This window comes from Vanellus vanellus (assembly GCF_965231255.1).
Source record: "Vanellus vanellus genome assembly, chromosome: 3".
NCBI lineage: Eukaryota > Metazoa > Chordata > Aves > Charadriiformes > Charadriidae > Vanellus > Vanellus vanellus.
In genome coordinates, this window is record NC_138907.1 from 71,533,343 (window position 1) to 71,558,442 (window position 25,100).

At 42.1% G+C, this 25,100-nt stretch overlaps 1 protein-coding gene across 2 annotated transcripts in view; it reads right to left on the reverse strand.

Moving 5' to 3' along the window:
* Positions 1–12,980: 12,980 nt before the first annotated feature.
* PKIB (cAMP-dependent protein kinase inhibitor beta) overlaps positions 12,981–25,100 on the reverse strand; it is a 56,382-nt gene continuing 44,262 nt past the window's right edge. For both annotated transcript variants that reach the window (XM_082480573.1, XM_082480574.1), the window contains exons 2-3: positions 18,386–18,560; positions 12,981–13,829 (exon numbers count right to left, since the gene is read on the reverse strand). In XM_082480573.1, coding sequence (XP_082336699.1) covers positions 13,744–13,829; positions 18,386–18,533 — 234 coding nt within the window. In that variant the 5' untranslated portion in view covers positions 18,534–18,560 and the 3' untranslated portion in view covers positions 12,981–13,743. The remainder of the gene's footprint in view (positions 13,830–18,385; positions 18,561–25,100) is intronic.

Here is a 25,100-nt window from a genome sequence, read left to right on the forward strand (position 1 = left end):
ATTTTAATTTAATTTGCCACTTTTTCACTTGTCCTTAGAAAGAATTAACCCTTCTCTGAATTAACCCCAGGAATACAATCCTAATTCCTTTTACCACACAACACAATTGTCATTAGTCTTGATAATCTAAGGGTATGAATTAGTGCATCTATTTATCTTTCATCTTCCGTCCAAATACTTTGAAGTACCGAGAGAGGTGCAAAGTGCCCCCCTGCAGCTGCTCAGTTGATGTCTGATTTCCTCTTCTGACCTGCACTTCTGAGGCATCTCAGCTAGAGCTTAGAAAGCCAGGGAGAGCAAAAGCATCGCTTGAAATAACAGACCGCCAATTGTTCATGAGGCTGAAAGGAATCAAGTCCCTTTTTTTGGCCAAAGTTGAGTAGTCCCACATCTCCAGAGTTTGCACAGGATACCAGCCTTACTGGTGCGTCTCATACAGATATCCACTAACCTAACCTCTGTCGTCATTCAAACCCTCTATATGAATGAGGAATATGCTTTGGTTAGCACTATCATGACATGGGGCACACTGGGTTGATACTGTGCATGGGTATCATCCGTGACTCCAGTTCAGTTTGGGAGTTGTGTTTCCTCAATACAGTAAGATTATCAAGTATTTAGTAGGGTTCACCACCCGTAGCCAAACTCTGCAGCCATGGCCTGACAGAGCTTCAATGTCGGCACCCAGGCAGCTGACATGCAGGTACGTGCAAACTGACCTCACCACTCACCTACTTCATCTGAGATGCATCATATTAAATCCTAAATGATTTTAGCAATATCCTCATGAACTGGTGGTGTCTCCTCCCTCATCACTGGCCAGATGGAATTATCTGCTCTGTAGGGATTCTGTTTGCAGAAGCCCTGGAGCTTCTGCTGATCCTTCTGGCTCAGATGTGTGCACAGAACCCTAGGAAAGCTCCTTGGTCTCTGTGCTTGTTGTGTAGAACCAGCCTCACGGCTTTGTGTGATATAAAACTCCTGAAAGTGATTCTGTGCCACTGCCGGTAGCTGGACACTTCTGCCTTGCACCGTCTTCCACACAGCACTGCAACCTGGCCCTTAGGAGGAAGCCACTTCAGGATCCTTCAGAATTTAAGCAATCGTACCCACACTGATGGCTCAGTTCTACCAGGATTTCTCAACACACTTAGCTAACACAAGTACTTAGGGTTAAGAAAAATATATTCTTTAACACTTTCCACCATGCTTCAGATGTAAAACAGGGTCTGCTAAAATGTTCATATTCCTTCTGCTGCTTAAGACGATTGCCAAAGTCATCACACCAGGTTTTATGATGGTGAGACCCCACCTGTCTGTGTTAGTGATGACTTGGGAGCAGGATAAATCAACAGTTGGAAATGTTACATTGTTGACACCTTGTGGGGTGATGAGCCACAGCCCAAAATGTTTCTCATGGCATCTTACGCCCTGTATTTGCTTGTGGATCCTTATGTGAGAATTGTGTTAATGTCAACAGCTAGTACAAGTCTTCCTGATCCATAGGAATGCTTTGCCACTTTGGCTGGAACAGAGAATACGCTGACCTGGTGTGCGTTTTGGGTTGCTGCACATGAAAACAGCTTGGAGGTTCTTTTACACTGTCAGCAGAGTCTGAAGGTTTTAACAGACTGCGTACTCCCCTGTAAAGTGCCTGTGTGACGAAAGACGTCTCTGGAGATTCCTCTCTGAACACTCAGGGACTCGTGCTCATTTGCACTAAACTCTTTACACCACCTGAGCAGCGTAACTAGGCACATTTGAATCCTCTGTGCAAGGCCTGCTTGAAAGATGAAAATGCTGTGGCAAGACATCCCTGTGTAATAAGTAATCCCTGCTTCCAAAGGCCATCCAGGGTGAGTGTCAGACTGCTCTAACCTTCAGCCTTTGAATACAGGACACAAAACCTGCTTTTGGCTACCTTTCCCCTCCGTTACATCTTTGCATCGCCTGCCCTCAGACATTCAGAGAATGAGGCGCTCAGCTTCATTTAGCCTTCTTTCGGTCCTTGAAAAAAACTAAAAATCACTTGTTCAGGAAAAAAAAAGAAAAAAAGGCACCACAGGATGGCCACCAGGCTCCTGTGGCAAAAAAGTCTGACCAAGAGGTTCTGTCGTGTAGATTCCTTGTAACCAATGTCAGGAACTGCTGAGCATCTAATCACTGCAGCCAGTCACTAAGGGCTTAGTACTCTGGTTATGGAAATGTAGTGAAATTGGCGCAGCTCATGTTTGAAGGTTTATCTATCCTTCTGCTGTGTCCCTCAGTGGATCTAACACAGAAGGAGCACTCTTGCTACACCAATTCAATTAAACCTATCCTTTCACCATCCTTGCAGTACAATAGCCAAGAATAATGTATTACTCTGTAGAGTTTGATCAGTAGTTAAGGGGATACTATGTTATAAGACCTTCAGATAATTTAGTGATGACTTCAATTCTGTCTTCGGGGCAACAAAGACTCTGGAACTGCAGAGCATCTTGTGCAACAAAGGGTAGCAGTGACACCAGGGCCTAACTCCCCTGGTATGAAAGCAGATGTAGGCACTCAAAGGCCTTCTTGGTATTGAATCCCATTGAAAGCCAACCTGATTCAGGGTCCTAACTCATTTAGGCATTTTGGTAATCTCTCAGCGTCCTGAAACATATAGAGGGCTACTTTTGAATTAAGGAAGTTGAAAATAATGTGTAGGAAAGTAGAACTGAGATTTCGTCCATTTACGGACAGCAGACTAGGGCATTCTCCGCACATCTTAACCTTGTTTGAAGCCCTGCTGTGAATTTCTGGGCAGCTTTGATCTCAGTGTAATACAGAAAGGACCAGATTTTAGTAGCTATTGTGTCAGATGGGATGATGTTTCTTCAGGGCTGAGTGTGATTTGATTTTTAGTGCTGCAGAAAAACCTAATGTCAAACAAGGCAGTAGAATGTCCTTAACTAAAATTATCTCATATGCCCTCTAGCTGTCTAAGAGATTTGCTGACCCCCCTAATAAAAATAAACTATCTCAGTGCTGTTGGTGAGTCACAGAAAATCACTAGGTTTGCTCTATTGATGGGCAGCTCTTCAGAAATCCCAGTTTAAACAAAAGAGAAATGCCTTATGGAGAAGATGCCCAATTATGCAGCTGGACAAGCAAGTGGTCACAGAATGGCCCCAGGTACAAAGCAGCTGTATGAATCCAGTCTTGTGCTGCGTAAATGCCATGGGAAGGGCTTTGCTGGAACTGCGGACCAGACGATAGGCAAGCTGCAAGATAACACAGGCAGGAGCAGGAAAAAGGTGTTTATACCATACCCCTTCTAAGAGCACAGCATACCTTAGGCAAAGCTTAGGAGCATGTTCAGCAGGCTTCCTGCCGCTGTAAAAGCTCAACTGAAATAATACCAGGACAGGCTAACATTAGAGCACAAGTCATGCTAAGGTCTAATTCTGGTGTCTCTTGCTAATTGGTGAAAACGAAGTGGTCATGCATTTCATTCTTGTAGACTCTCTCTTAGGTTACAAATTGGTGTGACATGAGATTAGGAGAGTCCTGGAAAGTAAATACCCACTAATACCTCATTATGAACTGTTAGACATTTATTCGGATTGGTTTAAGCTGAGAGGACAGCTGGCTACAATGGTTTAAAGAAGGAAGCAAATGCTACTAAGTATCTCCAGGGTCTTCTCTGCTTCTTAAAGGAACTTGGAGGGTTGTCTAATATTACTATATTTACCATTTAGAGGACTCAAGTCAGAGGCTCTCCTCAAAGAATTAGCCCACGCCAGCCACCTTCTTGGCTCCCAGTTCTATTTATTGAAGATGCAGGTTTTTTTAACTTTGCCCCCTCAGGCCTTAGGTTATTTTAATATTTGTCTTTTCTTTCTTTTGTGTTTAAGAGTAGAAAAACTATTTGAAAGCCTCTAATATCAGATATTTGGTGTCACTTACAATAGCTATCTAGTTATTGTAAAATCAATACAAGAAATTAGCTTTCCAGACTTAAAACTTCAGCATGGCCAAATGTAAGGTCATGCACTGAGGAAGAAAGAAGTACAGTCTTATAAATAAGAAACTATTTCAGGGGTAATAATAACGCAGAGAAATTTAGAAGGCATATGAATAAGCAGAAAAAACTAAGTTAAAACAATCATTATGTGCATAAACAGAAAAATAGCACACAGGTTTAAGGAGATTAGTTGACTTGCATTTAACTTGCTGCAACAGATTCTGAAAAACTTGTGTAGATTTGGTGTTCAGAGCAGCCCAGTGAGAATATTAGTGGAGCAGAAACACACTCTGTATTGAGGTCCAAGGATTCTGTATTATAACAAAGGTAGGGAATGATTTTTATCATCATCAATACAAACGTTACAGTATTAAAGGTACAGGTGATCTCTAAATGTCATATTCTCTTTCTGTAACCCTAGTGCACACTGTGGAGGTTGTCTAACACTTAATAAGTGTGACTATTTGGAATTCAGTATAATTGGCCTCAAGCTAAATCTTTGCAGTTTTACAAAAGACAGCTTTGCAGTCTGCATGGCTGGATTTAAGAAACTCTTGGAATAGCTCAATGCACCTTCGTTCTGTTTGTCCATGCCAAAGCACCTCATTTGCTGTGATATCCTGAAATCACTCCCAATACCAGCTGTGATTTAGACAAAAAGTAAAATTATTTGAAAAAATATTAAAATATTTGAAACATTAAATATTTTTTAATATTTAAAAATTATTTGACTGAATTACAAATTTAAGAAAATAACTACTGAATTTGGAAAACAGATGCAAAATTACAACTCAGCTCATTACCTGCATTTGGATATTCCCAGGGTCCTCCTCTCTTCCACTCAGCTATGGACTGACAGAACAGAGTCACAGCCTGCTGGAGCCCAAAGTGATCCCTCAGATGCAGCTGGAGCCACATTCCTCTGGGTTTGTCTTCACTAATTGGAATATCTCACCTGGAGCAACCTATTTCCTCTGAAGTTCTAAACTGGCAGTGGGTTACAGGGAGTGTTAATAAACCCCTGAGAAATGTCTGAATTTCACAGTCTTGATAAATAATTTAATTAGATTATCAATTTATGGGCCTGTCATTGATGAAAAAATGCCTGACACAGATCAGGCAGAGGTGCTTTTGAAATGAAACCTCATGCTGGGTGACCTAGATAGAATTACACACCCAACTTGATTCATTCAAGAGTACAACTATACCCCTGCTTTACATATTGGTTTGTGACCAAGTGTTAAGTCATTTCTGAGCTTTCATGAGTCTGAATACGTAAACTTCCTGGAACACAACATTCTAGAGCAACTAGAAGCACTGCAGGGTTAAGATAATTCATTACTAGCTTTAAATAGGGACTAGTACCAAGACAAACTTGGTGTAAACTTCAGTCATCCTGGCCATTTGGAGACAATCCCAGAGAAACAGAAGTAAGACTATTCTCTTCAGTCTGGTATACAAGACTCCAGTCACTAGAAGTTAAGCCTAGAGAAATTTATATTAAAAATGCAGTGCATATTAGCTGCGAGGAGACTTAATCCCTTGACCAACTTTCAAACCACCTTACTAGCCTGCAAGTTGTAAACTATGTGAACAACCACAGCTATTAGACATGGTGCAGGAAGTAATTCAGAGAAGTTCCATATCCTGGATTATGCAAGAAATCACATGAGATGGTCACAATAGGCAAGTCTAAACCAGGAAACTTAAAAACACATCCCACTTGCTGAGTGTGGGTTCATACTTTGCCAGAGTCTACTATGGGAAAAGACGCAGATATGCACAGAAAAGAAAACGAGCAAGTAGTCCCTGCCTGGATAATTATGGGACTCACTTCCTGGACTGTCTTGCAGCAAGTGCCAGTGGCGAAGTGCAGATACATCCACTATTCCTTTAATTCTATACATCCACATGTACACGTTTCAAAAGATTTCCCCCTCAGTGTGGCGGTGGTAAACATAACCCAGACTATGTATCACAAAATCCTTAACCACTCTTGTAATAGTTAAACAAGGCTTCTAATAGCATCTTCCTCCAGACCTTTGAAACTTTCCTGAGTGGTTGATCAGCACTGCAGCCAGAGCTCAGAAAATCCAGAGTCCAGAGCCAGCAGAGGGTATAAGAGCAGGCTGACTCGCTCGCACCACGAGTGGCTCAGCTGTTCTGCTAAAAGACAGGCTATGGAGAGGAAACACAGCACAGCTTTCACACATTTAACTCCATGTCATTGTCCTTTGTCTCCCCTGCCCTTAAATATACTCATTCTTACATGTCAGCATTTCATTTGACCCTTTATAAATTTACCTAGAAGTAACAGCCTATGTTAAAAAAAAAAAGATGCAAAATCAAGAGTTCAAAGGCTGTTTGAAAGAACATGCCTGAAAGAAACTTATTTCAGCAGTTTCTTATATTGTGACACCATTTCTATTTGCGTAATCACATGCTATTTTATTTCTAGAGAAGCTTTCCCTCTCTCAGTGCTCAAGACAAAGACTGTTCAGGCACTGGCTCAAGGCTCTAAGAGTCTATCTGATATATAAGATCTCTACCTAGTACTTGCTGGGAGGAATAGCAATGAGTTGTGCTTCTACCATCTCGTTTTACCGAATATGGAGTCAATTAAAGAGATTAGTTTCTTATATCGGGTGTTTAAAACACTAAGAGTTGATGCTGGGCCTATGTAAGTGAACAAAGCAATGGACGAGCACTGAAGAAAGGAAGTGAGTAGATGGATGTGAGCTTTGAACGGAGTTAGACGAGAAATTCAGAGGGATGAAAGGAATGGGATGGGATTGTTGAGCGATTAAAGTAGAAGACAGGTACAATATTGGTGGGAGAAACAAGCAGGTTCAAAACCTGTAGCTCTCCCATGAATGCGTGTATGGTAGCTTCCCCGTTCTTCACTGAAAGGGCACTTTTCCTCCGTGGTGCATATGACACCATTGTCAGCCACCGCTGCCCTCTGGAAGTTGGAGGAGGCCGGGGCGGCTGCTGAGGAGAGCCCGGCTGCCTGGCGTGCTGGGCAGCTGCGGGCAGGTGGCCGCTGGGGCGTGGAGGCAGCCATGGGGGCAACGTGGGGTGCGCAGGAGTGACAGCTCTGCCAGAGAGCAAGAAGTAACGGTTATTGTGAATAAACTGCATATTTAGCCGGCCAGACGCTGGTGTGGTCCGTGTGAAAGGGGCCCCGGAGGGGAGGGAGAAGATGCCCGAAAGGGTGTGATGGGGCAAAAGGGCGGCACACTGCACACCCGTCTTCCCCAACTCTTTTGGAGGCGCGGGGAGCTCGGCCGCCTCCCAGCCGTCCGGAGGATGGAGCCGCCGGGGCAGACCTGGGGGCAGTGCCGGGGCGCGAGCGGTGGGACGCGGCCGCCGAGGACCAGCCCGACGCCGGCCGGGCGGGCGGGGGCGCCCTCTTCCGGCACCGCGCGGCGCTCCGGGGAGTCTCGTCCGTCCCACCGGCGCCGGGGCAGCCGGGGCGCTGCCACAGCTCCCCCTTCTTTTTTCAGGCTACGGTTCACAACGAAGGAGGCCCAAACTCTGCCATCGCCGAGGCGCTGCCAGCCGCGGGGCGGCTGTGAGGCAGGCCAAGGCTCGGCCGTGGGCCTGGCGCGGGCTCGGGCGCCATCTTGTGCCCGCCCGGCGGGAAGCGCCTGTCTGCCGCCGGCAGGGCCCGGGGGTGGCCGGGCTGCCTTTCGGCCAGGGGGCTGCGGAGCCCGCGGGAAAAAGGTGCTCCTGTCCCCTTAGGAAACTAGGTGTACCATGAGAAAACTACTTCTGGAACACTGCTGGGGGTTAATGGAAGTTTACGTGCTCCTTCTTTTTGTTTACCCCACTGATGTATCATTTATAAACATGCCCAAAAATAAAATATATAGGAAGGTTAAACTAGTCTCTCACAGATTAGCTTTTTTGTACATTGTATGATAAGCACTGGATTTACAGCATCAGTTGCTGCACAGCAGATCCCAGGAATAAAGCACTGGTAAGGATTGTCTAAATCCTCGCATCAGGTCCCTTTATATTGGAAGTAATTGCTGAATATACGTTTAATCCAGAAAAGCCCACAGCAACCAGGCTTTGCATCACCAGCCACAAAACCACTTCCTATCAAATGGAAGTGTTGCATTAAAATCTGGAGATCTGGCATTAGGACATGGCACAGGACAGGGCAGAGCAATGGCCTTCAGGCCTCCTGTTGCTCCTCGCCATCTTGGCATATCATAGATTAGTTTGGGTTGGAAGTGACCTTTAAAAGGTCATCTACTCCAACCTCCCCTGCAGTGAGCAGAGATACCTTCAGCTAGATCAAGTTGCTCAGAGCCCCGTCCAACCTGACCTTGAATATTTCCAGGGATGGCGCATCTACCACCTCTCTGGGCAACCTGTTCCAGTGTCTCATCACTCTCATTATAAAAAATTTCTTCCTTATATCTAGTCTAAATCTTTCTTCTTTTAGTTTAAAGTGTTTACCGTTTGCCTATCGCAACAGGCCCTGCTAAAAAGTCTGTCCCTATTTTTCTCTTTGAGTAATGAAAGGCTGCAATGAGGTCTCCCTGGAGCCTTCTCTTCTCCAGGCTGAACAACCCCGTAACAAGTAGAACAGCTTCAGGTGAGGAAGGTGAAACTTTTAGGAGTTCTTCCTAAGAAAGGACAAAACCAGTCATGGCAGTATTGGCACCCTAGCCCAAATCACAGGACAGGGATCTAAACCTGGGTAGGCTGCAAGCTTGTTTAACAAGAGTTTACAAATTGGAAATGTTTTTGGCTAGTTCACCCCTCAGTGCCCAAGCCTGGCATCTTTCTGTGGCCAGGCTGAGTGAGTTTCCACTGAGTCCTGGGCCTCTGAATCAGATGTGACACACACACGCTCCTGGTGACTGGGCGAGGAAGGAAGCTACAAGGGGCAGTGGGAAGGAGCACCGCACATCTCTGAATGGCAGCCCGGTGGAGTGGGGAAGCTTCAGCTGTCATTATTTTCCCAGGCTTAAATAAGCCATTGAAGCAGCATTCTCAGTGATGTGAAACATCTCCTGTTTGCCATCACCCAACTTTCTGAATACACAGAGACACCGAGGTGCTGGACCCTGAGCAAAACCCTTGAAGAAAACCTATTGTCTCAGATTAGCTGGAGACAACCTACCTCTCACCAGGGCAGCTCGCACCATCTTTGCACTTCGCTCTCAAGCAGCTACCTCCCATCTGGTTTTGAGGTCTCTTAAGCTGTCTCCCTCCACTTATTTGCACAAACTACCTGGCAGGCTGAGGATCCCACTAGATGGCAGGACGGTTTAAGCCCTTGCTATTTCTACCCGAACCAGTTCAGAGCAAGTGCCCTGGGATCCCAGTGGGCTCAGCCTCACTGATCTGTGCTGTGTGGACCCTGGGGAACCCACACACACCGCGGTGGGTCGGGGGCTTGTGCACAGTAAGCACAACAAATATAACCTGTGCTAAGCTGGTGGAGAAATCCATACAGAAATCTCTGTTCAATTCCTTTTTATGGGCTTTATCACACATAGAGCACCAGCAGACAGAATAGAGGAATAGGAAGGCAGTCCTTAGTAATTTGCTAGAACTTGATGTATTCCTATTTGTATGTGTGATACAGGATATCTGGAATACATGATGGTAAAGTGCAATTTAAACCTGTTCTAGGCACTGCTCTGTTGTAATTTTTAACTATTGCAAGTGCAGTTATATTATTTCATATGATCACCATCATATGAATGCTGCACAACAGATAAGTGGCCACTGTGGGTCAGACATAGGTTCATATAACTAAATACGATATCTTGGATAGTGCAAACATATATGACATTTCCAGTGACTAGTCTCCCTTCCTCCAAGCATTTGTGTTCATGGACTTTCTGAGTTGGGAGAAATTTTCTGTATGATTAGTAACTCATGACTTAAAACTAAAGTTAGATATAATTCACACTGTAGTCAGTTAGTATAAAACTGATCATTGTCTTCAGTGGCGACTACATCTGGCCTGCACATAGCTGTACTATCAATGATTTGGAAATTTCTTGTAAAATATACCACCTTGCGAACTGGTTTGCCACTCCTGTTGGGCATCCAAGCTCAGCCTATGCAGTATTATATCAGAATGATGGTATATGGTGGAGATAGCTGTATGAGGAATCATAGCAAATAAGCTTCATTTTAGAAAATGCTTAATTAATTCTCTTTATCTTTCTAAATGAGAACATTCTAATAATCAGTCCCCTACCTCAAAACCTATTTAGTCCTTTATTGCCTTTCAGATAACAAATTGAACTTTCCTGATTTATAGAACAAAAGATGCGCCTCAGCATGTTCATCCACCTCTTACTTGGAGCTTCTGATGAAAGGCTGACCCAAAGAAAATTGCCTTCTTAATGACATCTGAAAAAAAGACTGAGGCCAATTTTCTCTATATTCAAAGTACCTAAATTGTATTTATATGCACAATGAAGTTACGGGGGGAGGATGGAGGTGGGGGTCCTGCCTTTTTCTAATATGCAGAGTGGCTAAGAATGAATAATTGCTTCATTAAGTTCTAAAATTTAGAGACAACAAAGTTACCTTTTTTTTGCTTGGTACTAAATGAATTTCTTTGCTCTGTAAAAGCTCAGGATAGTGCTGTATGCCGATGAAAAAGGTGCTATTACCTGTGCCACACTTGCAGGAATGGAAATTGGGATTAATGCATTATAATACCAGATTAGCCTTAATAGAAGTTTGCCGCTGTAATTTATCAAGGTAATTAAGTGTGTACCTAATTTTAGGCACTAAGTAGTTCTATTGACTTCAGTGAGACTAGTCTGCATTTAAAGTTAAGCATGTTTTAAAATACTCTGCTGATTCAGGGCCATAACTTTGTTACCCTGTGGATTAAGAGAATGCACTGTCATCAGTACCCATTATCTGAGCTAATGGGAGGGTGGTATAGCCTGGATAATTGTTGAAACTGGATAAACTGTCTCAGTGAGAAAAATATGCAGAAGCACTTAATTTGCTCTTTACAGGCTCAGCCAAAGTTTAGTAGGACTATTACCTATCTTCAAGATACTAACAAGAAAATGAACCAGAGCTTTCCCAACTTGAGCTGTGCTTAAGATAGTAACCCTGCCAAAACCCTGGACTACTGGACAGCATGGCATAGAGACCCCCAGACAGCTCTAAAGGGGCTATCTCCTATCTGGCTGAGTCAAGTGTAATACAGAACTAATAGATTCTTCTGGACCAAAGTTTATATGATGCAAGGTCTCCCACACCAACCAGTGTTTCTGGTTCTGTGTATAATGGTCAGAAATAGGGAGCTGGCTCAGAAGTGGAAAGGTTTATTTGACAAAATCAAGGGCATATCTACATCTTCATCTTCTATATCTGAACTGACTACAGAAGAGCTCTCTCATACAGCCTAGACTAACAATTGTTTAAACACAATTGTTTAGGCACATGTGTGTGGCAAAGAGGTGTTTCTGCATCTGTAACTTGGTTAATCTGCAACCAGATAATACATAGGCAAATGAAGGCTGTAAGTGACCTACATATTATAGATCAAATATGTTAATCCTGCTTTTAATTGAGTTGCATTTTAAATCTTTCTTTTAGTCTTCTTACGCAGTTTTTCTAATTTTCTGTTAAAATTCTTCTTTCCACGCAGCGTATTCTCTACGACAGGTTCATACAGCTTAAGTACAAAGTAAGCACCAATTTTCCAGTGTTGAGCACTCTGACTAGTTCCAAGCTGTATGTCTGTGAGCAGCTAACTCCATGTATGTACATAGATGTGTAATGGTTTCTATACAGAAGTTAGCACGTGAATAATATGCAAAATTCAGCTGGTTCACAATTGGTGTTTCAATAGTAAAAAACTTCAAAGCATCTTAGGCTAGCAAAATACTTGTTTCAAGTATCTATTCCTGTAACCCAAATTTCAGTGTCTGTATTCTGTAAGAAAAGAATCTAAATATATCCAGTGCTGCAACTGTGAAAGAAGAGAATTCAATATAGGCCATGACCCAGAAGAACACTTTAGCATATGTTCCACTTAGAGTATTTAAGGAATTCTGTTTTAGTAATACTCAGCTACTTGATTTCCATGGAATCATTTTAACTTCCTAAAATTGAACAATTTTATGTACCATGATGATAGAAGAGGCTGGTATATGAGAATGGGACTGCAACCCAGAGTAAAAGTGTGTACCACAAATATAGTTACTTAGCTCTGAGTCTCTCTCCACTGCAGTTTTCAACTCTGGTCCTCCAGTGTCAGCTAGTTCAGTCCCTCAGACTTTCTTAAGATGCCTGTTTTGCTCCAGCGGAGTAAATTATTTGACCTTTCCAAACTTGAAAGTAATTCTGGTAGGCTGCACTTGTTAAATGAATACAGGTAAGTGGACGGAACTAAGCGTCAGCTCAGCTGGATGAACCTGAATCCTTTCCTGAATGGTCCCCAAAAGACAGCGCATAAGTAAACGCAGACTAGAAATGGTAGGTGTGCAGAGAGGCCTATGGCAAGCTCTCTGCCAGCAATAAAATACATAAATATTTTATAGACAGAATGCCAGTCAAATGCGGAATGTAGCCACCAGAGATGCATCCTCCGTCTGACTACAGCCCAGCAGAGAGATTGCGTAGGCAAGAAAACCCATTCGATGGTCAGTGTTGGTTAGGTTTCAAGAAATACATAAAAGGCTGCTGTCCTAGGCTGCAATAAAGGTGCACGTCTGTATGTGAATCTTAGTTCTCCTACTATACGGGAATGAATGCTAAGTATTTTCAGGAGCATGACCTTCATTACAAACCAATGCCTTTCAGTAGAGAAAAACCTGCACTTAAAAATCTTTGTAAAAATCATGATTGGAACATCTTCATTGTCAGCAAACAATAAAGCAAAAACTAAACAAAATAAAAGAAATATGTATTATGAGGTTTTAAGTCTCGTCATACAGGAAAAGCATCAAGGAATCAAGAGAAGACAGAAAAGATGATAGCTATTTAATTTCCACAGTGAGATTAAACAATTTTAATCACTTACGAACATGGTTACTTTATTTTAGATACACATGAACAGCTACAATATTCAGCCTGTTAACAGAAATGACAGAAGTGGCAAGACTGCTAAGAGTGGGAGAACTGAGATGATCTGCCATAATCAAACAGAGTTTAAAGAGAGTTTGAAAACAAACACTGGTGTTCAAGAAGTATACAAAACCTTTTGGAGACAGGAGAGAAAAAAAAAGTTGGTGTTTTCTTTTATTTCTCACACCCATCTACATATGCCTAACGAGGAAAAAATCTCAGGAGATAAATTACAGATAATGTCTGTAATCTCATATATACTTAATATCATCTTAAGGTGGACAGAGCAAATACACCTTTGTATCAGAGGGAAAGAAACTATTTTGGGAAATTAAGAAACAGGATTTTTATTTTGGAGCGATCATTAGTTGCCAGTACATCTGCTAGGTATATGAATTGAAACTGTCAAAGAAGATTAGTTAGAGTGAATATTATAACCATGAGAAAACCCAAACCAAGAGATACATTCTTTAGTTCTCTTCCCATTTGGATGCGTAGAACATTGGTTTTGAAGGATGACAGTAGAAAAAACAGTAGTTCCATGTTAATGTCATCTAGGTACATGTGTGTTGCAAAATCTTGTCTGTGCTGCTAAAGTTGCTACCACACTTCAGAAGGGGTGACGCGGGGAAACTAGAAAGTCTATCGATGGGTTTCATCATTCCAGCAGTCCTTAGGTGTTAGGAATCACTGCTTTTTGCTTCCGCCTCTTGACTTTCCAGCAAGGCTTTGGATGATGGCATTTCTCCACCTTCTGCTCCTTCATCTAAAAAAAGACAGAATTAAACATTTATACCACATACATTCTCACTGCTTTTTTTATGCAGCCAAATATTTGGGTTCACTGATCATCTCTCTTTGGATTGGCTCTTTATTATCACGCTCACGGGTGCTGTAGAAAGAGAGGTTAACTTGAAAGATAACTTGCAGAGGCTTCTTCCAAAAGCAATTGCCTATTGGTGGGGATTTGCCTGCTCCTTGCACATCCTGATCAATGTGCGTTTGGTTGTAAGAAGCAGATTGGAGATAACTTTTTATTATGGTTATTCTTTTTTTCTGGGTCATTTCCAAAGTCAAGTTAGAATATTGCATTCCTCTGAGCATTGCCTGGTTTCAGGTAGATAACATTACAGTTTATGAACATGCCAGTTATCTGGCTGACCTTCTTTGCCGAGAAATACCAAGGAGAATTCACCCTCAGTGAATTCATAAGATGAGGGGATTTTTTTGTTATTCTGATTTGGAAGTTCACTCCTCCATAGGTTAGCGTTGAGTGCTTACACAACTAGTATAAGTAAAAGTTCCCCAGCATGTATGGCCATTAGATGAAAAGTTCCACCCTGTCGCTTTTGATGCCCAAATCCTCTCACTGAGAAACAGGAACTCCTCTTGCCTTGATTTCCTCGCAAAGCATAATAATTTTCACACTACATTCAAGTCCCACATGGCATTGCTAGTGTTAATACAACAGTTCGTATGCCCAAATATAAGCACATAGCTTTTTGGGGCAAGGAGGGGTCTGCTCGGCATATCTGGCTGCACCATCTTCCAAGTCCTCTCCCCACTTTAACAGTCAATCTAAGGGGCACATTTTCAGCTATTTGCCCTGGAGACTTGACACAAAATATCACAAGCAGTCAGAAGAGTTATATATCTTGGTCTCTGCAAACCACAGCAAATAGGTACCACTACATACAATTCATCAGCTAAAGGTCTTGGGAGAAACTACTTGATGTTGTAAGTCTGCTCAGAGTTTTGGAGGCTTCAGGGTTTTATACTGGTAAATTAAGAACTGAGTCATTTGATACCCTTCAGTATAACATAGCACAGAACTGTTGAGGAAAGGGAGACAGAACAATCTTCTCTAGTGGCTGTTTCTGTGTCGGATTGGATGTGGAGTCCTGCAGACAAGGTAGGTTGTTAGAGGAAATCTAATCTCATAGTTGGTAGCACTTAGGCGTATGACAGGTGCTAAGCTGCTGAGTGTATCGAGATAGTTATACACAGTGACTTAGAAAAAAATCAGCGAACAATAAAAGTTATTGGCAAAACAGTGCCCTAAAGCAGATTACCAAATATGAGAGGCCAGTATTGCCTCTTTGCTCTCAAACTTCTTGAAGACTCCTCTTCAATCTCTGGATCACCAGTGGCACCAATCAATTGTTTAACATGGTTGCAGTATGGCCTCTCACCACCACCTGTGGAAAGTCTCAGTCCTCTAAAACTTACACACCATCAGAGGATGATCACACAGGATACAGGTTGTCTTCATTTCAGAGTTAGGCTCTGAGATAAATAAACAGCTGGTGCCAAAATCTCTCCTGTACGTCTCATGAGAACATCAGTTTGATGCAGCTTGCCAAGTACATGGAAATTTATATCACAGAGCTACGACCCTTGTATATTCACAAAGGATATATGCAAATTCTTTTTTCTCTTCTAAGCCAGACAAAAGGTATCAGCACATCCTGTTCCTGACCTTTCACTAACACAGCAGCTGATGGCATTATAGAAAGAGAGGAAATGTATGATCCAGTGAGCATTAGCTACAGTTGAAGCAAGATGGAGAGAGTCCTCCTTACCATTTCCCATAATCTTCATTGAATCTTTCAGAATAGAAAAAAAAAAAGGGGCATGCTTTATATAGCCACATGTTCCATCTTCTCCACTTTTCTCATTTACCCAATCTCTTTGTTCTGAGCTGGAAATGGCTTTCATTTTTTTAACAACTTATTGTTAAAACCAGAAACAGGCAAAAAGAGGGGCCTGTTAGAGCCCCCAATGTTTCACAAACTGTTTCCCTATCACAGCATTTGAGCTTCCAAACTTTCTTTCCATTTTGATGAATTCTCCTCATTTTGCTTGCTGTCATAACTTGCAACACAATGAGGCCGTAATTCCCATCTGATACTTGTGGAATTCCCAACCTCAGAAAGCATCCAAGCAGTCAGAGTGGACTTAACTGTATCCTGTATTCATTTCCTATTATCACTACTGCAAACTGCTGATAACGGCAACTGCTCTTTCCAGGCATGCTCTGGCACAGCTATATGCCAATGACAAAAGCAAAGAATAATTCCCTGCTCTTAATTGTTCTTCAAATCCTGGCAGTGCTGGTCCTTGCATTTGTAAGAAAGCATCAGTACATTTTGCTAAAACCAATGTAGCTGTGTTTCATTTCCTCTTCTTAATGCATTGGATGGGCACCAGGAGAGGAGGCTTATTCTGTCTGGAGGGCTAAGTACTTATTTTATGCTGTGCTGTAACATTTCTTTTAACAAGACTTTCACTCTTTCATGTTTATTTTTATCCAGGAGAAAAAAAAAAAAAGATCGAGGAGAGAAATTTTGCATGCTTTAAAAAATATGTTCTTTCCAACTACTAAACTTTCCAGAGGCCAAAATGAAACAAACATGAGGAAGCAATCTACAGCCACTGTATTCTTTTGTGCTTTGTTTAACACGATTTTGTGCATCTCCCTCAAGGTTCACTGCTTTAAACAATACAAAGGTTAGTTACACATAATGTAGCAATGAATATTTCAGTGGCTTAGACTGGTCACTTCACGTCCACAGCTCCTGAAACTAATTACAATATAAATTCCCATCTACCTCCCCTTTGATAAGGGAAACAGTTCTCTCCCGCTGGAGCCCGACCCCTGGTCATGGTGCACGATCCGTGCCAGGTAGAAGAGCTATTTGGTATAAAAAAACCCATAATATTTGAAAACCAAAGCATTAAATGTTAAGTGACTGTCTGTACATCAGAATGGATTTCCAGTGCTCCAATTGCACACACAAGCAGAATCTGTAGGGACATACTTTTCACATTGCTTGGGAAAAATCTCTCCTTGAAACAAAGGAGTTTTAACAGAGGCTTATCTGCCATCATTGCCCCTGGACTCACAGGGCTCCTAGCATTACTTTGCATGTACTCTGGCACAGTGCCCCCGTTGTGCTTCCTACTCCTCTTGCAGATTCCCCCTGTTCCTCTCACTAGTGCCCTGAAGCCTGAGGGTACCTGACCTTGTTGTCTTTCCATTTTTTTCTTTATGTCCACCCTCTCTCCTTCATAAATCTTTGCCCTTTCTTTTGCAGAAGTAATGCCTCTTACCAGCACCCATTCAGATTCTTATATTCCTCTCTTTCCCGGGTTCAAGCCAGGATGTGGTCATTCGGTCCCTTCTCACTCCTCCTGGAAGTGTTGTTTCTACCTGCCCTCTTCTTCACCAGCAGTCCTTCAAAAGGCCCATGTTGGGTTCGGATGACAGAACCCCAAATGCATTTGTATAAATTAAATCATCGCAGCAAGAACAGCTTGTAATCAAAGGAATCCTCCCCCCTTGTGTCATGTTCTCCCGCCCCAGCCTTTATTGTGCTTTAGGAGGCTGTAAACTCTAACATCCAGCAATTGCTTGGGGCAACATACAAGCAAGACATGCATCCTCGGAGCCTGGGAATCCCTCCTATAATCTGCTTCAGTTTCATGGGCCTTCCTCTCCTCAGCACAGGCCTGCCTCCCCCTGTGCTGCCTCCACACCATCACTGCTCCTGGAAGTGGGACTGCCAGTTGCAGTGGTATTTGTCACAGCAGCAACAGCGATAGGCATGAGAAGAAAGTTACTTCCAAATCAGAACCTAAAAGGGTAGGGGCAACCCATGCTCAGAGCCCACCTATAATTCTCACTTCATAGGCATTAGAAACCAGATTTTTCCAAATCTGAAAATCCCCCCGAGATCCTCCTGAAAGTAAAAAGAACTCATATGCTGTTGATTAAACCTGTGCTAATCAACAGAGCACCATAATAATCTAAAGGACAGGCCAAAATACAACACTGGTCTCAGATAGCAAAGTTGAAAGCCTAATAGCAGGAGTAAATCACTGTAAACCCTACTCTTAATGTACGTGCTTGAGTTCGGATGATAGCTGTAATCGGATTAACAGTGCAGGTTGCTGTCTTGGGCTAAGTTATCTCAGTGCAGTAGACTCTAATTTATAGCTGGAGTGCTGGTTTTCCAAGCTGCCCAGCAATGCAACTGTGCTTGCTCTGCCTCAGGGGAACTGGAATTCAGTTTCCAGCACCTTTCCCCAGGCTGCTGAACACTAAGTCTCTGGGTGGATATGGCAGACTTAGTCTGGGTTAAAATTAATTTGTCTCATCAGGAAATACAAGTGGTAACTGCTTTGGAAGGTCGAATGTAATCATAAATGGAAAAAGAAATATTAGTATTGACATCAGAACTGCATGGTGGCAGAAGTCTTAAGGAGAACGCAAACGATGACTGCATAAAAATGTCCATTTCTTGAATGTGCAGGCATTACCTTCGGAAACGGAGAGCTCAGCCAGTTTGTGTGGCAGGTCTGAAGTCCCAGCACCAGCAGGAGAGCCCAGAATGTCTGGTAAGGCGTTCCGGCGGCCTGCCCGTCCTGATGCTGCAAAATCTGTGACCACAGGCTCCACATCAGTCATTGCTGACTCCTTTCCTCATAGCAACATCTGCATATGGAACAAACATAAGAAGGAAACAGCTGTAGCCCAGATGGATGCTAATCACCTGCTCAACAATACAATAGCCACAGGCTTTGCCCAATGGGTCTTTTGTTATTAAAAGCCATATATTTCAATACGGAGTGCTTAAGCTTTATTTGTGCTCCAGAAGAAGAGAAAAGAATCTCTGTGCATTTCCTTACATGCCCATTTGCACATCAGACTAGCACAATCAACAGCTCTGTACCTACAGGAAACCTGTGGACAGGGTCAGCAACAGCCCCTTCCGCCAGCCACTTGTACGGCTTTTTATGACCTGATCCCTCTTAAGTGGTTTTGCCATACAACCACTCAGAAGGGAGCTGAAAGTCTATTTTGTCATCCTGTCTCTATGAAGCAAAGCACGGTTTTCTTTGTTATGAATCTTGTTTAGATTCTTATGTAGAATCTTGTTAGAACAACCTCCTTTCACAGAGAAGCAAATTACACAAAAAAGACCTCTCAAAAACCAAACTAAAACTCTTCATAAAATTTCTTTATCGTGCAGACATCAAACCATTTGTTTTCCTTTGTTCCTTGTTAGCTTTGTTTAACCTCAGCTTGTGCATATGACTTTTATCTAATAAATAATTGAATCCTGGAAACAATAGAATGAACAGTGCTCTGCTACCTCCACCCCTATCGCAGAGGCCATTGAATTGAATCGAAAAACTCCTGCTGGCCAAAATGGGCTTCGGATCTGGCACAGAGGTGTTGATTCGGATCACACCCCAGGGCACCAGCTGAAGTGGGAACACCTGCAGCAGAAGGAGGTGATACTTACCTGCAAGTGGCACACAGAGATAGAGCGTGAGTTAGTGACTGCATCACAAAAGACTATCCTACCATAATTGTATGCTACATTTCTGATAATTAACAGAGTAATTTCTAATAATTAGAGATGAATTGTTCAATAAAATCAGGATTTTGTGTTCTGTGTGCAATGTGGGAACAGGAACGTTGTCTCTTTGTGTAAATATGGTCAGTGCTTTGTGTGGGAAGGGACACAGATGGGGCTGGAGACCAAACGCGATGGAAGGCTGTCAGCTTTCGATTGACAACTGGCTGTATTTATCATAAGAATTGGATAAGGAAAGTCAATCGTTTTAGTGTTGTTCAACAAGAAGCAAAGCATCATAGTCCCCTTTCAAAAATTCTGCTAAGGTTGGGAAAGATCAGTGCTCTCATTTCATGGACAGAAAAACCGAGGCAGATAGAGGTCAAACATGACTTGCTCTGATGTGCAGGAAAGGAGGGGCAGAAATTTGATTACTGATGCTGACCCGGCGTTCCCACCACAAAGAACATTTTCCTTTTCTCCCTCTGAGTGCCTTTCAGCTGTGTCACTCCATGAACAAGAATGAATGTCCTTAATCTTCTCTGTATCTCTAAATACTTTGTAACAAAAAAAAAAAAAAAAAATAATCCTTCTTGGAAGGAAACAAAGGCATGAGTAAAAACTGCAAGTCTGAAAGATGACTTGAGCATGCAAATAAACCACTTTCTTTAACCGGTCAGTAACTGACAGTTCTGACCTGGAGATTTAGCAGAAAGTTCCTGTCTTGCATGAAAATAGTAAGGTCAAGTCCAAACGAATCTTCTCCCTAAGTAGCAAAAATATAAAAACTATACATGGATATTCAAGAATGCAACTTTGAGAAAATATACAAAGTATGTGTATCGACATTCTTGGTTAGATACAGCGTTATACTATGTATTCATTAAAATGTGTGGGGTTAGGACTTGACAAGAAGTATCAACATAAGGAGAATGGATCTGTATTTACAGACACAGCCTCATGGCTTTTTGTGGGTGTTCATATTTACTTAACTGTAGGTATCCTAAATAAATTTCTCCACATCCTCACCAGAGCAAGTAAAGAGACTGTAAATTACACGTCAGAATAGGAAATACTCAGGATCTCCTTTTGCTTGGTAAAGCTGTTAAAATTTGATACTGCAGTTGCTGCAGTTCCTGCCCATTTCGGTTCAGCCATTTAGTTGGTGAGACAATACTAGTGCTGTGAGCTGACTGCTGTTCATGTAAAGATCTACAGAATGACTTTAACATCAAAACACACCAAAGACTTTCTCAAACACATCTTGTGGTTTTATTTCTCTTTCCTCTCCTGCATGGATGTTTTGGTCCCTAAATGGTTACTTTTTAACCACAGAAAATCTGCTCTACAACTCATGCTATATGAAACTACTCTCTTCTATAGTACAGTTTCATCTTACCCATCTTGTGCACTTGTTTCAGATCCCTCCCTTTCCTCTCCAGCTCATCTCTTTCTCCCCTGATGTAATCTCCCTTCATTGCCTAATGCTAGACAACCCAGGAAGACGAAGAAGGACAAAGTCTGACACGCTTTCATGTATCTGAATTTTGATTTATGCCCTTGATTAAAAAAGTGTGCAGAGATAAATTTAGAACATCCGTCAGACAGAAAATCAGCTGATCATTATCTATCAGTCTGGTAGCCATAACTCAAATGTAGCTGTCTAAAAATAATAAAGGCACACATCCTTTATATATGTAGCAGTTACCATTGTTTTCACCTTTGTTTTTTCTATACTACACTTAAGGTATCAGAGACTGAGGAGAAGATGGAGTTCAAAAGTTAAGGGCTACCCACGGCACTAGCACAGGATGTTCTCTTAAGTGTATTTGAAAGACAAGGACTACCCCATCAAGCTTAGAACTGACATTACAAATCAAAACTTAAGTCCATTTAGGTCCATATAAATCAAAACTTAAGTCCACCTCCAAACATATGACTGACCGTATTCAAAATAGCTTGCTGCTGTACTTTAGATAAATGACCTTTCATTCTTTAATGTTCTAAGGAATGTTTACATTTTCTTTCTGATGCTCTCTTATAATAGTATTTGCTAAGGCCTACATCCAAGGAGGATGTAGAGTTTCTCCACTCTTCATCTGTTTCTACCTTTATTTTTTTTAACATATCCATCAGGAAACAACTATCTTTTTGGCATCTTCTTGCATCTGTTATGTGTAGTATTTTTCATGCTTCCTCACAGGGTAAATAATAATCACCATGTTCACAGCATCTATTTTCCCAATTCTACTCCTCCTCCTGCTGGCAACATCTCCTTCAGCTTCACTGAATTTACTTTGCTGTCGCCTTATCCAAGTTAAAGATACTTACACTGTGGCGATGCCTGCGTGTGGTTGCTTCTCTCAGCTTCCGAATTACTGTTGTCATTTTTCTCCCATGTGGCTGCTCACCAGACTAACGGTGCACAGCTCTAAAAGAATAGTGACAGATTTCCAGGGCAGAAGGTTCCCTACTTCCCTGGCTCCCTTTTTTCCATGGCAAAAACCAGGCCACCCAAAAGCAGAAGGGGACTGGGTGGGAAACAGGGTTGAGCCGGGAAGCCAACTGTTTGCAGAGGGTGAGCGGTAGGAAGGCAGGTGGACCTCCCAGCAAAGCTCTCTTGCTAAAACTAGAGGCCAAAGGCTTTGACTGTCATGATAAAGTATTAAAAAGTATCCCAAGTAGTATTCCATCAGTACTCCATGGCAGCAGACTAACTCTGCAGCTCATTAGTGGGCCGTGACAGAGCGCTAAGGGGTTTTCAAGAGTACTATTTAACCTGCCTTTGAAATCCCTGCAGGGCCACCCAGAACGCACAACAGCCCACTGGGGCGTGCGAGGGGGAAGGAAATGCTCTGCTTGGTCAATCTGGCTACAACCAAAAGTAAAACTCAATTATTATTATCTTTCACATATTCAAGTTAAGTGTCCTCAGACAAAGCAATGGCAGGTAAACCACCCGTGGGGTTTTCTCTAAACGAGACAGCTAATTTATTAATCTTTCAATCTTCTTTTGTTGGCAGCATAGCCAGCCCCTTGGGGGAAAATGAGTCACAGAAGCTGGTGAGAATTTATTTAAATAAATGACAAAGGAAAAGAACAAATAAGTCTCCTGAAACAACTTGTGTTGAGGATCATGGGGAAAAAATGCTTTACGGTGCTCATTTGTAGCAGGTGCCATGGTCCACATTAAATGTCAGTGCTGTCTCTTCCTCACCCTATCTGTTAGGAAGTAGATAAATCACCACCATACGTATTTGTGAAAGCTCTTTATTCTTCTGATCTTTTTAATGTCTTACACAGAGACAGCAAAATACTGGTTTTGTTCTGCTTGGAAGGACAAACTATTCCTCAGGAAATGTCAAAAGCTTCCTGACACTGGTATTGTTGAAGCTCCACAGAGGAGACTGAAAGACCAAACACATCACACTCCTTGCCACTTAGGCACTGCTCTCCTCTCAAAAAGGTTTCTCTTAGGTCTTAGGAACAGTCTGTGTCCGCACTATCAGAGAAAGCTACGCTTCCCAAACACTGCTCCTTTTGAATGCCCCTTAGTCGGAACAAACTAGAAAGCATGAAATCCTCTCACAAACACCTGAAAAATACGATAGCCAAGTAGGACTTTTACAGTCAGATTGATTGATTCTGTGTCTTGATGGTCTCTTACTGTAAGATGCATTTCAGCATCTTGCTTTTTTCAGAAAGAACTTTAGTCCTTTTAGTTGTATTTGTTTTTTAATTCCTTGTATTTAATGAGTGTTCTCCAAGTACCTTTACCACAAAAGCCTGTAGGTTCAAAAGTTTCTAAGTAAGGAGAACAGAAAACTTATTGAAAGAAGCGGTTCCACTGTGCAACTGAGATGAAAACCACATCTCCTTGCCATGCAGTTGCCATGCTTTCACACCCTCTTCTGCTGCAGCGGCATCCTGATGGCTTTGCCTCCTCTTCCCAAAGATCTCAGAATAGGAACATTCTCATTATACATGTTCGTGTAATCCTTACGCTTTATCCTGAAGCATTACCATAAAAAAGGAAAAACGCTAGGAACATTCATGCTTTTAAGGAAGACAGTCCAGAGATTATGATGATGACTAACAGTAACCTGGGCGCTCGCGTGACAATTTTTGTGAAAATAATTTCTTTTATGTGTTCTTTTGCATCAGTAACATTTGTAACACCCCCACAAGCCTAGTGCCAGGAAGCACACAGAAAGATAAGCAAGCAGTCTTTACCATATCTATATCAAACACAGGAGTCTCGATTCTGTTTGGGGCTTAGGACAAGAGACAACACATTTCTTAATATACAGAAGCAATATAGCTAACTATACGAAAGTTAGAAGTGAATCACTCAGGAAAAAAAGTAAATTTGTTAGCTTTCAGTTTTTTGAATACATCACTAAAGTTGAAACACGAGTTGCTTTTATTATTTCATGTTAGAAAGATGATTTGGGTTTCCTGTACCAATGGAGACGGCCTCGCTAGTGTATGTTCTCTGAAAAATTAATGAGCTGTTTTCCCATACAGGGAAACTAAATTATATCCCATCTCAGTAGATCTACAGTGCAGAAGCATGTCTGAGTCCTTCTACATCTTCTGTCTCGGTCTGGATGTTACAGCCCACATAACACATAGTATTTTTGGGATGATATTTGAAAGTTTGGTATATTGTATAACAGGTTTTCACTTTGGGTTCTTTGCAGTGTACACAGCTGGACAGACATTTAACACAAATGTTGTGTTTTTCTTCTGCTCTGAATACGTGACCTACTCTGCACTCTCGCACCAGGGGCAACATCCTTACTGATAATGTGCAAAAATGGCATCCGTACATGATATTCCTTGTCCCAAACCGGTCAGCCTGGGATACCAAGATTACACCATTCCTCCATTTCCTGCCTCGGTGCTGTCAGAAGCATTGAATGAAGATCCAAGATCTTGATCATAATGTTCAGATGCTCATCAGTTTGGGGCACAGAATCTGAAAACCTTGGCCAAAGCTGTAGCATAAAGACAGCAGCTGAGAAATTTCGCTCCGTGGCGAATCCAGTTTCTAGATAAATCTTGCCTGTGCTTTCATGAGGAATGGTTGAAGATGGGGAAATATTTTTATCAAGTATTAAGAACCATCACAAACCTCACCAATCTTCAGCTCCAAATGCAACATGTATCTTAGCTTTTGCTGTCTCCTGTATATAGTACGTAAAAAGTGTATGTGTGCACTTGTATAGATACTGCAGCTGAAAGGACTGGTGTAAGGCAGTATACCATGCCAGCAGTACCAGGTATGTATGGCATGAAACCACTTTCTATACAAATGAAATGGGATGGACTTTTTTCCATGAATGAATGGGATGGACTGGTTGTTGGAAACTTGCAGTTGAATTTTCTGATCACTTCCATAAAGCCAATATTATACTCATGGAAAAGACAAGAGAAAAAAAGCCATGTAACTTAGTCATGCTGCTTTTACGCTACTGGAGAACGCAGAGATACCACGGTGCAGTCCACCCTCTACAAACCCTGTGAGCTTTGTTTGACCCTGAGTACGCACAGTGCTCTGATGCACGGAAGAAGACGTTACAAAGCTAACAGCAGTTCTAAGTAATGGTACGATTTTCCCTTTGTGAAAGAAAATAAGGATGAGAGGGGAAGGGGTCATGGTACTGACA